A 14,441-nucleotide genomic window follows, 5' to 3' on the forward strand; every position below is an offset into this window, starting at 1 on the left:
TGTGTGTGTGTGTGTGTGTGTGTGTGTGTGTGCAGGATCTGGGGTAAGGGTACTCAGACCTTCAGCAGAGCGTGTGTGTGTGTGCAGGATCTGGGGTAAGGGTACACAGACCCGGGTGTGTATGTGTGCACGTGTGCAGGATCTGGGGTAAGGGTACACAGACCTTCAGCAGAGGGTGTGTGTGTGTGTGAGTGCAGGATCTGGGGTAAGTGTACACAGACCTTCAGCAGGGGGTACGTGTGTGTGCAGGATCTGGGGTAAGGGTACACAGACCTTCAGCAGAGGGGTGTGTGTGTGTGCACGCGCGTGCAGGATCTGGGGTAAGGGTACACAGACCCGGGTGTGTGTGAGTGCAGGATCTGGGGTAAGTGTACACAGACCTTCAGCAGAGGGTGTGTGTGTGTGTGCGTGTGCGCATGCAGGATCTGGGGTAAGTGTACACAGACCTTCAGCAGAGGGTGTGTGTGTGTGTGTGTGTGTGTGTGTGTGTGTGTGTGTGTGTGTGTGTGTGTGTGTGTGTGCGTGCATGCACGTGCGCAGGATCTGGGGTAAGGGTCCACAGAACCCACCATACCTAGAAGCAAGGATTCCCAACCTGGGGAATATCACCTCCAGCAGAGGGTGTGTGTGTGCGTGCAGGGTCTGGGGTAAGGGTACACAGACAGCCACGATGCCTGTTCACCTAGTGTCTCAGCTGCAGCCTGCCACATGGCTGTCATGCTGGGGTTTTCTGTAAACATTTCCCAGACTCCCTTGAGCTGATGCCCTAAAGTTCCATACCTGAAGAATGTGGACAGAATGGAGAGAAGTCAGGCAAGGGACTTGCCCACTTGGGGTAGAGGGGAGGCAGGGCTGAGGAAATGGTGATTACAGTGGTTATGGAGGCTGGAGTACCTCACCTCTCCAGCAGTTCTTGGGGCTCCAGCTGGGTCCCCTAGATATTTAACCCCAGCCATGCAGCACCATGTGTCGATCCCTGCATCAGTCCCCTGTGATTTATTCTCCCAAGTTCCAACCACCCGGCATTTTCACTTCTCTTTCTGTACCTGACAGTGTTGGAAAGAGGGCATCTCACACGCTGATCCCTGAGTAGCCTCACTTCTTCAAGTTGGGGTTTAGGGCTCTCTGGCACCTCTGACTCTCACCTTCCTCTCCAGAATGCCCTGCTTGCTGCTCACAGACCACCCGTGCTCAACACGGTGGTACAAAACAGGGCCTTTGGGCAGTATGATGTTAATCTTGTCAGCTTGCAGGAACTGTAGGCATCTAGACTGGTAAAGCACACCCTGCCCATCAGCACAGCCTCTGCTTCCTGGCTGCCTCAGGGCAGGCAGCTCCGCTCTCCACCACACCCTTCTGCCATCTTCTGCCTCACCATAGTCCAGAACAATGGGAGTCTTTGACAGTTCTGAGGCTCTGGTGCTCAGGAGTATGGGTTATGGAGACCCCATTTCAAAGAGGATCAGGTTCTATGGGGAGAGATGTGAGGGAGTTGAGGGTGCACAGCATCTGGCTATATAGCTCATAGCCTTTAAGTGCTGGGATTACAAGTGTGTACTGCCACACCTGGTTGGGAAATACGGCTTTTGAAAGACACTAAAACCCTGTAACAGGAGTCCCAGTGCCAATGTCCCACAAACCATTTTCTGCTTCCTGGGGCTTGGTGGGTGCCTCTTTCCAGGTTCTCTGTGAATGCCTGCAGGAGGACCCAGGACAGTGACCAGCAGGAGTGCCCTGCACCTACCTCCACACCACACACTGGACTCCTAACACAGAAATGGTTTTTATTCCAACCTTCATGGATCTACTGCTAAGACAATACAGATGGGGAGCCCAGCCCAGCGACCTGGGATCTCCTCCGCCCCTCCTCCCACCCGCCCCTTGGCAGAGCTCGGCCTACACCTCCCCGCGCGCATGCAGCATGAAGTGGCCGTGCAGCTCCCCCAGGTTGTCGAAGGAATCCTCACACTCGGTGCAGTGGTAGGTCCCCCCCTCCTCCTCGTCCTCGTCCTCCTCCCCCCGCCCCGTGGCTCGGCCCTCCCCTGCCCGAGACAGCTCCTCCTCTTCCTCTCCCAGGGCCTGGCCTTCAGGAGCTGGAGCTTCCTGGGGTGCTGTGGCCGGGCAGCAGAGCCGGCAAGGTGGGGTGCCTGGAGGGACCTCCCCAAGTGGTGAGCGGCCACACAGCTGGCAGGGCTGGGCTGGGGGGCCCGAGGGCTGGGCTGCCCGAGGGGCCCGGCGGGATGGGCCTCCCCTGCCCCCTCCAAGGCGCTGCTTCACCTTGTATCCAGGGTCATATTCAGGGTCATCAGTGGTCTCCTCTTCCTCCTCCTCCTCATCTTCCTCCTCTTCAGAGTCTGGCTCTGAGAGGGTGTATTCAGAGTCGGAGGAGTGCTCAGGGCCTGTGGGGACACATAGGACAGACAGGGGTCTCAGAGGACAGAAGGATAGACGGCCCTGCCAGCTGGCCCTCCCAGAGCCCTACTCAGGCTAGCCAGGGTGGAGGGCAGGCCTGGCCCTGGGCATACACCCTGTATCTGTGCAGCAGCATGTGATAGCTTGCAAGGACTGCACCTATTACTGTAGCTCTGTCCACTACATTCATTCCCTCCCACCCTCCCTCCCTCCTTCTTCCTCTCTTACTTGACTCAAGATCTTGCTGCTTTCCCTAGGTTGACCCAGAACATAGGCTCCTTTCTGCCTGGGCCTCTCAAGTGCTGGGATTACAGATGTGTACCACCTCACCCAACCATCTATTGTTATATTAAAAGTTGCTTTAATTGGGGTTGGGAAGGTGGCTCCATGGTAGAGCGCTTGCCTTGCATGCATGAAGCCTTGTGTTTGATTTCTCAGCACCACATAAGCAGAAAAAGCCAGAAGTGGCGCTGTGGCTCAAGTGATAGAGTGCTAGCCTTCAGCTGAAGAGCTGAGGGACAGCACCCAGACCGAGTTCAGGCCCCACGACAGACCAAAAAAAAAAAACAACAAACCCTCAAGCCCCAGTACCACACACACACACACACACACACACACACACACACACACACACACACAAACTAAAAACTAAAAACTAAATTAGATCTTGTGTATGAGGCCCTGGTGGTACTGGGTGATACTGAGTGTTGGGTGGTGCTGAGGGCCTCACACTTGCCAGCCTGGAAGGATTCCGCTGAGGCAGCCTGGTTATTTTTAGGATGGGATCTGGCTTCCGCCCAAGCGCGTGCCTGAGCTGTGATGTCTCCTTTTAGGCTTCCATCTTCACTTCACTGGGAACCCCAGGTGCACGTGACTACGTCCTTTCCTTCCACACAGACACCGTCTCAAGGACTTCTGCCTGGGCTAGCCTGGCACCCCAATCCTCCCCATCTCAGACTCCCAGGCAGGTAGGGATTAGAGACATGCACCTGTCAACCCACCTATGGGTTGCAAAGGGAGCTTGTGAACCAAGATCCTCCCTTCCTCAGTCTAGTAGCTAGGATTACAGGCATGAGTCACCAGTGCCCGGCAAAGTCCTATCCCAAAGGTGCAAAATCTACATGGATATCCATTAATTCTCAGCAACCTTGCTTTCCTGGACCATTAGCCTCAACGACATAGTCATTCAGTGTGATAAGACAGATGTAAACATCATCATGTAAATGTGTGTTTATATGTGGGCATTACACAAATAGAAACTTGCTATAACCTACCCCCCTGGAATAGCACACCCTGCCCCTTAAAATGGTTATCTATATGCATCCGAAAGCTATTTCCTTCTTCCTTCTGTTTTTTTTTTTCTTTCCTTTTGCTTTTAAAAGCAATGTTGTTATGTCTATTCTTGTGTATGATTTCACACATGTGACACAAGTCCTATATGGAGGAACTGGGCCAAAGGGAACATATATTTGCTTTTTCCTTCTTGTTTAACCTCAGGGCCTTTGCACCTCTCTGTCCATAGACAGATCGAGCTCATTCCCTCCCCTCCCCCACAGCTGTGACTCAAGTGTCACCTTATCAGGGACATTGTGCTCCCTGGCACCCCCCTCCCATGCTTTCTCTGCTTGCTTTCCTCCATTCACATTTCTGGTGGTGTGCTCTCTCCTGTCCCAGCAGGGCCTTGGCTCACTGTGGTGGCCCCCAACATCTACAGTGCTCTTCATGCTTGCCTGCCTATTCATGTAGTGAACACCTGAGGGCTGGACTTGCCCATCCTGGGGTCCCAGCTCTTGTGCATTCTGCCATGACTGGTCTGCCGACCCAGCTCCATTGTCCTTGAGCTATGGTGTGTGCGTCAGGTACCCACCCTCCCCTCGGACCAGGTAAAAGGGACAGGTCTGCTGTGGCACCACGGGGTTGAGCTTCCCCAGCCTAGCAGGTTCTAAATGTCTGCTGAGCCAGGCGCCCAGTAGCTAGTCATTCTAGCTACTCAAGGGACTGAGATCCTCACTGCTTGAAGCCAGCCTGGGCAGGGAAGTCAGGCAGGAAAGTCTGTGAGATTCTTATCTGCAGCTGACCACCAAATAACAGGAAGTGGCAGTATGGCTCAAAGTGGTAGAGTGCTAGCTTTGAACAAAAAGTTCAGGGACAGTGCCCAGGCCCTGAGATCAAGCCCATGACTAATAAAGATAAACAATTTTTTTAATTAAAATAAAAAAAAAGAGCCGGGCGCTGGTGGCTCACGCCTGTAATCCTAGCTACTCAGGAGGCTGAGATCTGAGGATCGCGGTTCAAAGCCAGCCCGGGCAGGAGAGACCGTGAGACTCCTATCTCCAATAAAACCACCAGAAAACCGGAAGTGGCGCTGTAGCTCAAGTGGTAGAGCGCTCGCCTTGAGCCGAAGAGCTGAGGGACAGCGCCCAGGCCCAGAGTTCAAGCCCCATGACCGACAAAAAAAAAAAAAAAAAAAAAAAAAAGTCTGCTGAAGGGCTTCCCTTGGCTCTTGTTTTCTCCTATTCCTGCCCTATCCTGCTATCTCCCAGCCATTCAACCAACTTTCTTTTCTTTCTTTCTTTTTTTCTTTCTTTTCTTTCTTTCTTTCTTTCTTTCTTTCTTTCTTTCTTTCTTTCTTTCTTTCTTTCTTTCTTTCCTTCCTTCTTTCTTCTTTCTTCCCCCCACCCTCTCTCTCTTTTTCTTTTTATCAGTCCTGGAGCCTGAACTCAGGGCCTGGATACTATCCCTGAACTTCTTTTGCTCAAGACTAGCACTCCACCACTTGAGCCATAGCACCACTTCTGGCTTTTTCTGTTTATGTGGTGCTGAGGAATTGAACGCAGGGCTCCATGCATGCTAGGACAAGCACTCTACCACTAGGCCACCTTCCCAGCCCTCAACAAACATTTTCTGAGTTTCAGTGTTTTGGGGGAGGTGGTGAGGATGGAGCTCAGGGCCTGGTTCATGCGAGGCAAGCGCTCTACTACTAGGACACATCCTCATCCTTTTCCTGGGGCCTTCCAAAAGTATTGACCCCTCTGTCTGGAACACAGTCCCCCACTCTGGCTGCCTCCTATTTACCCTTTGGGACCCAGCACAGTTGTCTCCTATGAGACCACTACCCTTATGCCCCAGACCCCAGGGTCTCTCCCCCATTTCTCTGCCCTACTCTCCCACTCCAGCATCCCCCAACACTGTCCAACCAGCTGTGGCCTTCAGGACCCATATGTCTCCATCAGCATTGAAGCTCCCCCCAGGACAGGTGTGATATATGGGCCCCGGCCTGACCTCCCTCCTCTGCCAGCAGGGCTTGCTCCCTCCACATCACCTTGTGGCCCACCAGGTGGTCAGCAGGCCCTGCTCAAGGCTCCTCCCACTCCTGTACCCCATCATACCCTGATCACGCTGGGCCATGACTGCTTAGGTCTGGAGACCTGAGGACAGGTCCCATCTCATGTCCCTAGCTGTGCTGAGCATGGGTCAGGGGCAGGATACATTGTCTGAATGGCTGTGGCATAGAGGGAGTGCCCCCACCGTCCTCTCCCCTCGCCTGCAGGGACTGAGTGCCCACTATGACGCCCACTATGACTTCACGCAGCGGGCCTGTGACAGGCCATCAGGCTGCTGTCCATGGCAACAGCAGGTCTTGCCTGTCCACCAGGACCTAATATGGACCCCAAGCCCTTCTGTGCCCACCATGTCTTCTCCACAGAAGAGATCTTCAAAGTCCAGCATGGCCCCGGCTCCCTCTACTGGGCCTCCCATGCCCACCACAGCCTCCAAATCTGCCCCCGGAAAGACCAAATCAGCAACACCCAACAGCTCCTCACTGCCCCCAAAGCCAGCAACAACCCTCACCGCGGTTATGAACCCAGGCAGCTCCAAGTCCGCTAAAGCCTCAAGTACGAACCAGCGCAGCAGCAGATCCCAAGTCCGCAGCAAGGGGAGGGCACCCAGCCGGGCGAGCACCGACACGAAGGCCAGCAAGGCCAGCAAGGCCAGCAAGGCCAGCGGCACGGGACACCACCCACGGAGGAGGGCACACAGCCGGGGTCGAACTCCAGGCAGAAAGGGAAGCCATGCATCCAAGAGGTCACCGAGCCGGGCCAGCACCACCAGCAAGATGAGATGTCAAGGTACCAGACCAGGCGGAGCCAAGAAGGCGAGAACTCCTACTTCCCAGAGAAAACAGAGTCGGGGCAAGGGTTATGCCCGACCCAGAACCAGTGCCCAGGAAAGGACCGACGGCCAACCCCGAAAGATGAACAGGGAAAAGAGTTACAGCCCACCAGGAGTGTCTAAGAGAGGCTGCTTCACGCTGGCCGCCCTCCTGAGCAGGGCCAAGAGCTTCAGCCCAACTAGAACCGGCTTCGAGCACATGGGTTACAAACAGACCATACTGTCACTGAGGAGGGTGAAAAGCTTCAGCCAGATGATGCCCCTCAGAAGGGCGCGGAGTTACAGCCCCAATGACCCGTCCGGCAGGGTCAAGGCTTGCAACCATGCTCGAGTCCCCAGTCGGACCCGCAGTCCCAGCATACCAGGTGCCGTGAGAAAATCAAGAAGTCACAGTCGGAAGTTGAGTCCCTATAGGAGCTACAGCTACAGCAGGTCTAGAACCCCTAGAAAATCAAGAAGCCACAGTCGGAAGATGGCTCATGGCAGGAGCCACAGTTCCAGCAGGTCCAGAACCTCTCACAAGTCGAGGAGTTACAGTCGGAAGAGGACCCACGACGGGGTGAGAAGTTACAGTTGGAAGAGAAATAGTAGTCGAGCACGAAGTCGTACCCGGAAGGCAACTCCCTCCCGGGTGACAAGACAAAGCCAGTCCAGACCTCCTCGAAAGGTGAAACCCCAAAACCAATCTAAGACCCCCAAAAGGGAAAGCAGTGCCAGCAAGGAGAGAGTGAGCATCCAGTATAGATTATCCAGCAAGGACCAAGGATACAGCCAGTCACAAGGCTCCAGCAAGGAAAGAGACCACAGCCAGGCTAGGGTGACCAGCACAAAGAGAGACCACAGCCACTCCACAACGCCCAGCACGGACAGGGGCCACAGCCAGTCCAGATCGTCCAGCAAGGAGACAAGTCACAGTCAAGCTGGTATCACCGGCAAGGAGAAAGGCTGCAGGCGACCTAGACCTAGACCATCTAACACTAAGAAAGACCACAGCCGATCGAAGACCTCTAGTAAGAAGAGAGCCTTCAATCAGTCTAAATCCTCCCAAATGAGAGAATGGAGACAATCCAGAGCACCCAACAGAGAGACAGATCGCAGTCATTCCAGTATCTCCAGCAAGGAAAAAGGTCACAGCCTACCTAGAATGTTCAACCAAGAGAGAAAACGCAGCCGATCGAGAGCCTCTAGTAAGAAGAGAGCCTACAGCCGATCTAGACCCCCCAAAACAAAACAGCACAACCAATCCAGAACATCCAGCAAAGACACAGATCCCAGTCACTCTATAACCCCCAGCAAGGAGAAAGGTCGCAGCAGACCCAGAATGTCTAACACAGACAGAGACCGCAGCCAATCCTCAACCTCTAGCAAGAAGAGAACTGATAGCCAGTCTAGACTCCCCAGCGAAGAGGTTGAATCCAGCCAACATGTAATCTTTGACAAAGAAACAGATCACCGCCAAACTGAAAGTGGAGGCTTTAGCAACATCCCTAAGAGCTCTCCATCTAAGACGGACAGTCCAAGTCAGAACACAGACCAGAGCAAGACACGGAGCCCCTCCCCACCCAATCTCCTCAGTGAATCCCAAGCCCAAAGCCAGGATGAAAATCAAGCCAACACCACCGCCTTTAAGACCATCTTACCTGGGGAAAGGTCTTCATTATCTTCTTCCAAGCTGGCATAGCCTCCAGTCTCGGCTGGCTCCCGGGTCTCAGTCATGGCCAAGGGAGCAGACAGGAGACAGGAGCAGAGCAGCAGCTGGGCAGCGTCCCTCCCCGGCCAGCTCTCCAGTCACAAGTTCTTCTAACACAGGATGTTGGCAGGTAGAGAGGGATGCTGGACATGAGGAAAGAAAGGCCTGTGGTAACTCAATAAATTTTTACATAGCACTTATCCCCTACTGCAAGCCTAGCTGTGCGTTTCCTAGTAGGCAAGGGTGGGGCACTAATGGCGCCAGCTGTCAGACTGTCCACCCAGCTTTGAGCACCCATATTGCCCCCGTGGCCTCTCATTTTCCTCATCTAACCTAGACTTTTATGGTTATACGTGGGGTATCCCTGGCATGGGCTCCTATGAGAACTAAAAGTGGAGTGGGGCCCAGGGCAGACATTACCTCTGGATGCTGCATTGGGTGGGGGAGGGGGGAGGCAGGCTGGGAGAGGATCCAGTGTGTGGTACCATGGTACCATGGTACTTGGTACAGCAGTGATATGCCCAGCAAATCTAGAAGCATGTCAGCATTTAAACAATCCAAGGGGCTGCACTAGGTAAGTGAATGTTGACTTTCTTCTGCATCTACTGACAAGTGCCTGTGTTTGAATGCCACAACTGTCACTCTACAGCTGTGTAGCTTTCAACAAAGGACTTCGCTCCTCCGGTCTGTCCCCTTCTGTAAGAATGGCATGCACTCCTCATATCCAAGTGGAGACAAGATCTCAGGAAAGCAGATGAGGAAGCTGAGCCACAGAAGGGACAGACACAGTCACCCATCTCACTGTCTTCTACGTGGCTGTAGTAGGGTTTACAGTCTCACTGTCTTCTACGTGGCTGTACTAGGGTTTACAGTCATGCTTCAAGGTGTTGTCAAGACAAACTATGTTTATTGGCATAACTTGCTGGTGCAGCAAGAACTCTACCACCAGTCTTCTTAACCCTAATCTTGCTATCTGGAATGTTCTCTTTCTCCCCAGTCAGCCTAGAGAACTCACCATTCAAAGCCCAGCAAGTTTAGCCAATAAAAACAGAAGGATTAGCCAGGCGCTGGTGGCTCATGCTTGTAATCCTAGCTACTCAGGGGGCTGAGATCTGAGGATAGCAGTTCAAAGCCAGCCTAGACAGGAAAGGTGGTGAGGCTCTTATACTCCAACCAACCACCAGAAAACTGGAAGTGGCATTGTGGCACAAAGCAATAGAATCCTAGCTTTGAGCAAAAGAGCTCAGAGATAACACCCTGGCTTTGAATTCCATCCCTACAACAACAACAAAAAATAATAACAAAAACCGGGAGAGTTAAGACTTAATTTTATGTAAATGATTAATATATGTATTTCTTGCACTATTTGAGTTGTATTTTTCTAAAGGATTACCTGAAATGCAAAATTAACTATATGTGTTAACTGTGTGTATGTACACATACATACATGCATACACATGTACCCATTTTTTTGGGGGGGGGTCCAGTCATGGGGCCTGAACTCTGGGCCTGGGCACTGTCCCTCAGCTCTTCAGCTCAAGGCTAGCACTCTACCACTTGAGCCACAGCGCCACTTCCAGCTTTTTTCTTTTTGCTTATGTGGTGCTGAGGAATGGAACCCAGGGCCTCATGCATGCAAGGCAAGCGCTCTACCATTGAGCCACCTTCCCAGCCCACATGTACCCATTTTTATGCTGGGGATAGAATCCAGGGCTAGCAATATTAGGGAAGTGTTCTACATATAAGCCATGCCCTCTAGCATTTTTTTTGTGTGACTGTCCAGGGGCTTGAACTCAGGGCCAAGGCACTGTCCCTGCATTTTTTCACTCAAGTCTTGTGCTCTACCATTCCAGACACAGCTCCACTTCTGGCTTTTTGGATGGACTTTCCTGCCTGGGCTGGCCTTGGAACTATAATCCTCAGATCTCAGCCTCTTGAGTAACTAGGATTACAGGCGTGAGCCACCAGTATGGGGCCTCACCTTTGTTTTTTATATATGTGTGTATATGTAATGTATATACACATATGAACATACAGGTTCCTGAACTCAAGGCAACCCACTCACATTCAGCTTTCTTGCTCTACCATTTAGGCCACATCTCCCTTTGGCAGTTTTTGCTGATTATTTGCTGGCTTTGTCTATTTATGTGGTGCTGAGGAATCGAACCCAGGGCCTCATGCTTGCAAGGCATGCACTCTACCGCTGAGCTACCTTCCCAGCCCCTTTGCTGATTATTTGGAGATGGGAGTCTTGTGGACTTTTCTGCCCGGGCTGGATCAGAATTTCCACCTTTAGATCTCAGTCCCTTGTGTAGCTAGGATTACAGGTGTGTGAGCCATCAGCGCCTGGCTATATCTTGTTTTTGGACAGAGTTTGCCTCGGCTGGCTTCACAGTAGATCCTTTGGCCTCTACATCCCAGGGAGGGATCTGGGATTACAGAGGCTGGCCAAGACACCACACCCACTTCAGGTATTTGCTATTCTAGCGCGCGTAGTCTGGCTAGGGGGACAATCAGGACATCTGAGGTTTCCACCAGTCTAGCTTACCCTTCCCTTTGCCAACACACCCAATACCAGAGTATTCCAGTAATCAGGTGGAGGCTTCTCTGGGGCGACCAGGCTGGCTCCCACAATCATAAAGGGTCATTCAACTACTACAAGTAACGGTGACATAGACCCCCAGAGCCAACACTAATCCAGCTCCAAGATGGCCCTAAGGAAGGGCTGACAGGCCACAGGCTTCCACAGAACAATAAGGACCCGGCCCCACAATGCCCCGCGGCAAGTTCCCAGGGTGCCTGGCGCCCGTAACGACCACGCTCCCCCAACGCCATGCTGAAAGCCCTCGGCGTTGCCACGACGACGGCCGGCGGAGGGACGCGGCGTGTGACAAAAGGGACGTGGGGGGGAAGGGGGAGCTGTGCCTCCCGGAACGCCCCGAGCCTGACAGGACGGCTCCCGCACCGCCGCCCGCCGCGCGCCCCTTCCTCTCCATGTGCTCCCCCCTCCCCAGGCCGCCCGGGGGTCGGGGTGGGAGGAGGGGGAGCCTCGGGTGTCGCCCATCCGGGCCAGCGGGCTCGGTCCTCGGCCACGCCGGCCGCTCGCCGGCCCAGACGCCTCGGCGGGCTCCGGGGTGACGCCGGCCGCCGCTCCCAGCATGCCGCGGGGCCGTAGCGCCCGCTTCCCGGCATGCCCCGCGCGCCCCGACCCCGGGACAACTCACCGGCGTCGGCGGCTCGGGCTCGGCGGCTGCACGCCCGGGCTCTGCGCCTGCGTTGCGAGAGGGAAAAAAAAAGAAAGAAAGAAAAGAAAGAAAAGAAAAGGAAGAAAGAAAAAGAAAAGAAAAAAAAGCAGGGTGGGAGGGGGAGAGCGAGGGGCGTGAGGAGCCTAGGGCGCTTGCGCGGCCAGTTGGACCATTCCCGGGGCACGGTGGGAAGAGGGGGCTCTCGGGAGTCGGGTCGTCGACGCCACCCACGCAGCGATTGCGGTGCTTTGGCCCCTCAGTACCCGGCTCGGACTTGGTACGGTCCGCGGTCTGAACGACCGAGACGCTTCAGGGGCATTGCGCGTGCGTGTGCCAGGCGGGAACGAGCCTCGTCAAATAAATAAATAAATGGGCTAGGCTGGGGAGCGGAGGTCGAACTGTTCGGCCGGGTCTCAGACCGGAGGCTTGCTCATTTGCATAACCCTAGCGCGGGGGCCCCCGAAAGGCCTCCTGCCACGGGGCGATTTGCATATTCCTGGGAGAGGCTGTCCTCCGGAGCGCAGTGATTTGCATATGGGCCAGCGGTGGGGGAGGGTCGCTGAGCAGAGCGCCTGCGCAGAACAACTGCAGACTAGGGCGAAGTGTGTGTGTGTGTGTGTGGCGCGGAGGGGGGTGTTGGGAGGGAAGGACGGGACACCCTGGTCGTATTCAGGGACCCTTCGAGCACAAAGGGCCAAGACCTCGACCAACACTCACAGCTTCTGACCCAGGATAACTTGTGCCGGGTAGATTTTTGCAGTGAACAAATGGTCCCCATTCTAGTAACGCCCCCCAAGGAAAAGGAGAGCCACACGGATTAGATTGTTACCTAGAAGTGTTAAGACTTAGACTAAGGGGGGAGCATAACAGGAGCGTCTGCCCCAGCCTGGGGTTCTAGAAAGGCTTCCAAGAAGTTATTTTTTTAAGCCAAGTATGACCAGGAGCCAACTAGAATGGAAATCATTCTGGCAGAGGGACCGGCAAGGGCAAACGCCCAGGAGCAAAGAAGTGCGTGGTTTGATTGAGGAAAGGAAAAGCAGCCTCCCACTCCAAGAAAGAAAGGCTCCTCTGGGTGATTTTTTGAATCAGGAGTGGGAAGAGCCTCAGACCAGTCAGGCTTCGGAAGAACTGATTGTCCTGTGGCAATTAAAAAATTCTCCAATGGGTTCCCATGAACTCTTTTATCTTTCTGACCTCACCCACCTTTCGTTCATAGAATCCACCCTTCACACACCCCTTAACAGCTTTACCTTCTTGAGCCTTAGGTCTTGCTGTTCTCTACCGGAGCATATTTTCACTCTGATTTCTGTAGAGCTGCTCTGGGCTCCCTATTCCTGTTTTGGCACTATGCCAATCCGAGAAGCAATAACCAGGATTCCAATCTGAGTGGGGTTACTTTAAAAGAGAAGGACTAGCACCATAGATGGTGGTTGAAAGCAGGCTGACGGGAACAAGGGACTTAGAGGCCCCTTTTGGCTACCCTGATATGCTTGAAACTTAGCATAATAGTCCCTCAAATCCCCTCCCTTTATTGACTTTAATAGTCCTCAATCCAATCTGAAATCGTTTCTTTGTTTCTCTCCGCCCCCCCCTCCCCCCCCCCCCCCAGTCTGTTTCCTCACAGAGTCTCCCTGACGGTCTCTGGAAGTGCCCCACCTAGACAGTATCTGATTTCACCTTAGTGTTCAATTGTATCACCTGACATTTTTTTCTTGGCCGTTTCAAGAACTCGAAGCAGTAGCTGCCACACTGTAAGGATTTTGTTATACTTGTTTTTGAGCATGGGTCTTGCTATTATAGCTCAGCCTGACCTTGAACTTTTGCTCCTCCTGCCTTTTTGCTTTGACTGGATTTTATTTTTAACCGTCTCTAACCTGGTGCAAAGCCTGCATTTGGGAGGTAGAGACAGAAGAATCTAGGGTTTCAGACTAGCCTACCCTACATATCAAGACCATCTCAAAACAAAGACAAAAAAAGATGATGGGGCTGGGTGCTGGTGGCTCACGCCTATAATTCTAGCTATTCAGGAGACTGAGATCTGAGGATCGAGGTAAAAAGCCAGCCTGGGCAGGAAAGTCTGTGAGACTCTTTATCTCCAATGCTGTGGCTCAAGTGGTAGAGCACTTGCCTTGAGCTGAAGAGCTGAAGGACAGTGCCCAGGCCCAGAGTTCAAGCTCCACAACTGACACAAAAAGAAAAAAAAAAAAAAAAAGACAGTGTTTCTGTTACCCTGGCTGGCCCAAACTCCAGTTTAAGCAGTTCTCCTTACAGAGCTTTGGAGAGCCACATGCACACAGCAGCCTGGGTCATAAAGGTTTCTTTCCTAACCTAAAGTTAGAACAATACACATGAGATCTAGGTAAATGAGTGAGGAACCTGCCATGCTGTAATAGGGAGATCCCAGCTGGAGCTGAATGGGTTTGTTGGGTTGGTTTTGTTCTTTCTTTCCTCTCTGAACTTTGTAGCTCATTTTCCTAATTGTTAAGTGTATTTGCTGGCTGCTGGTCTTTGAGACAGGCGTCCACCAAGCAGTTGCCAGCCTTTTAGTAGACTCCCTAGTCTCTCTCTCAAAATGTGGCTTCTCCGTTTTCTCACCGTACAACAATGCCACGCTGAAGGGACTTGATCTATCTAGAGAACATAAGAAGGTAGAGACTGGTTTTGAACAGGGCAGGGACAGTAAGATGCAAACAATGGAAGTAGTGGGCCTGTGGCTCAATCTCAGCGCTTAATGGTTGAGGCAGGAGGATGGAGAGGGTTCAAGGCCAGCTTGAGTTATGTGGCAAGACCCTGTCTCAAAAATATATAACAACAACAAAAAAGCAATAACATTTCCCTGGAGATTAATGTCAGGGTAAAGGCTTCGCATCTAGGCTGTGAGGATGGGACTGGGTGGCTTAGTAGCTACCAGGCAGACTCAG

The 14,441-nt window shown here is 53.0% G+C and overlaps 1 protein-coding gene across 1 annotated transcript; it reads right to left on the bottom strand.

Moving 5' to 3' along the window:
- Window positions 1–1,764: 1,764 nt before the first annotated feature.
- LOC138813745 (zinc finger protein 428) lies at window positions 1,765–12,040 on the bottom strand. The gene is made up of 3 exons (XM_070002131.1): window positions 11,500–12,040; window positions 8,226–8,418; window positions 1,765–2,399 (listed from the first exon to the last, which is right to left on the bottom strand). Exons 2-3 carry the CDS (start codon window positions 8,299–8,301, stop codon window positions 1,897–1,899), a joined length of 579 nt encoding a protein of 192 aa, XP_069858232.1. The 5' UTR covers window positions 8,302–8,418; window positions 11,500–12,040; the 3' UTR covers window positions 1,765–1,896.
- Between the last annotated feature and the right edge of the window lie 2,401 nt (window positions 12,041–14,441).

Source organism: Dipodomys merriami, unplaced genomic scaffold (assembly GCF_024711535.1).
Source record: "Dipodomys merriami isolate MVZ:Mamm:240054 unplaced genomic scaffold, mDipMer1.0.p SCAF_106, whole genome shotgun sequence".
In the NCBI taxonomy this organism is placed as follows: domain Eukaryota; kingdom Metazoa; phylum Chordata; class Mammalia; order Rodentia; family Heteromyidae; genus Dipodomys; species Dipodomys merriami.

Bases quoted from the DNA above. Each gene is read 5' to 3' on its own strand.
- LOC138813745 (XM_070002131.1), bottom strand. From the start codon at position 8,301: ATGACTGAGACCCGGGAGCCAGCCGAGACTGGAGGCTATGCCAGCTTG. The intron at 2,400-8,225 runs GTAAGATGGTCT...GTGTCCCCACAG, and splicing joins TAATGAAGACCTTTCCCCAG to GCCCTGAGCACTCCTCCGAC.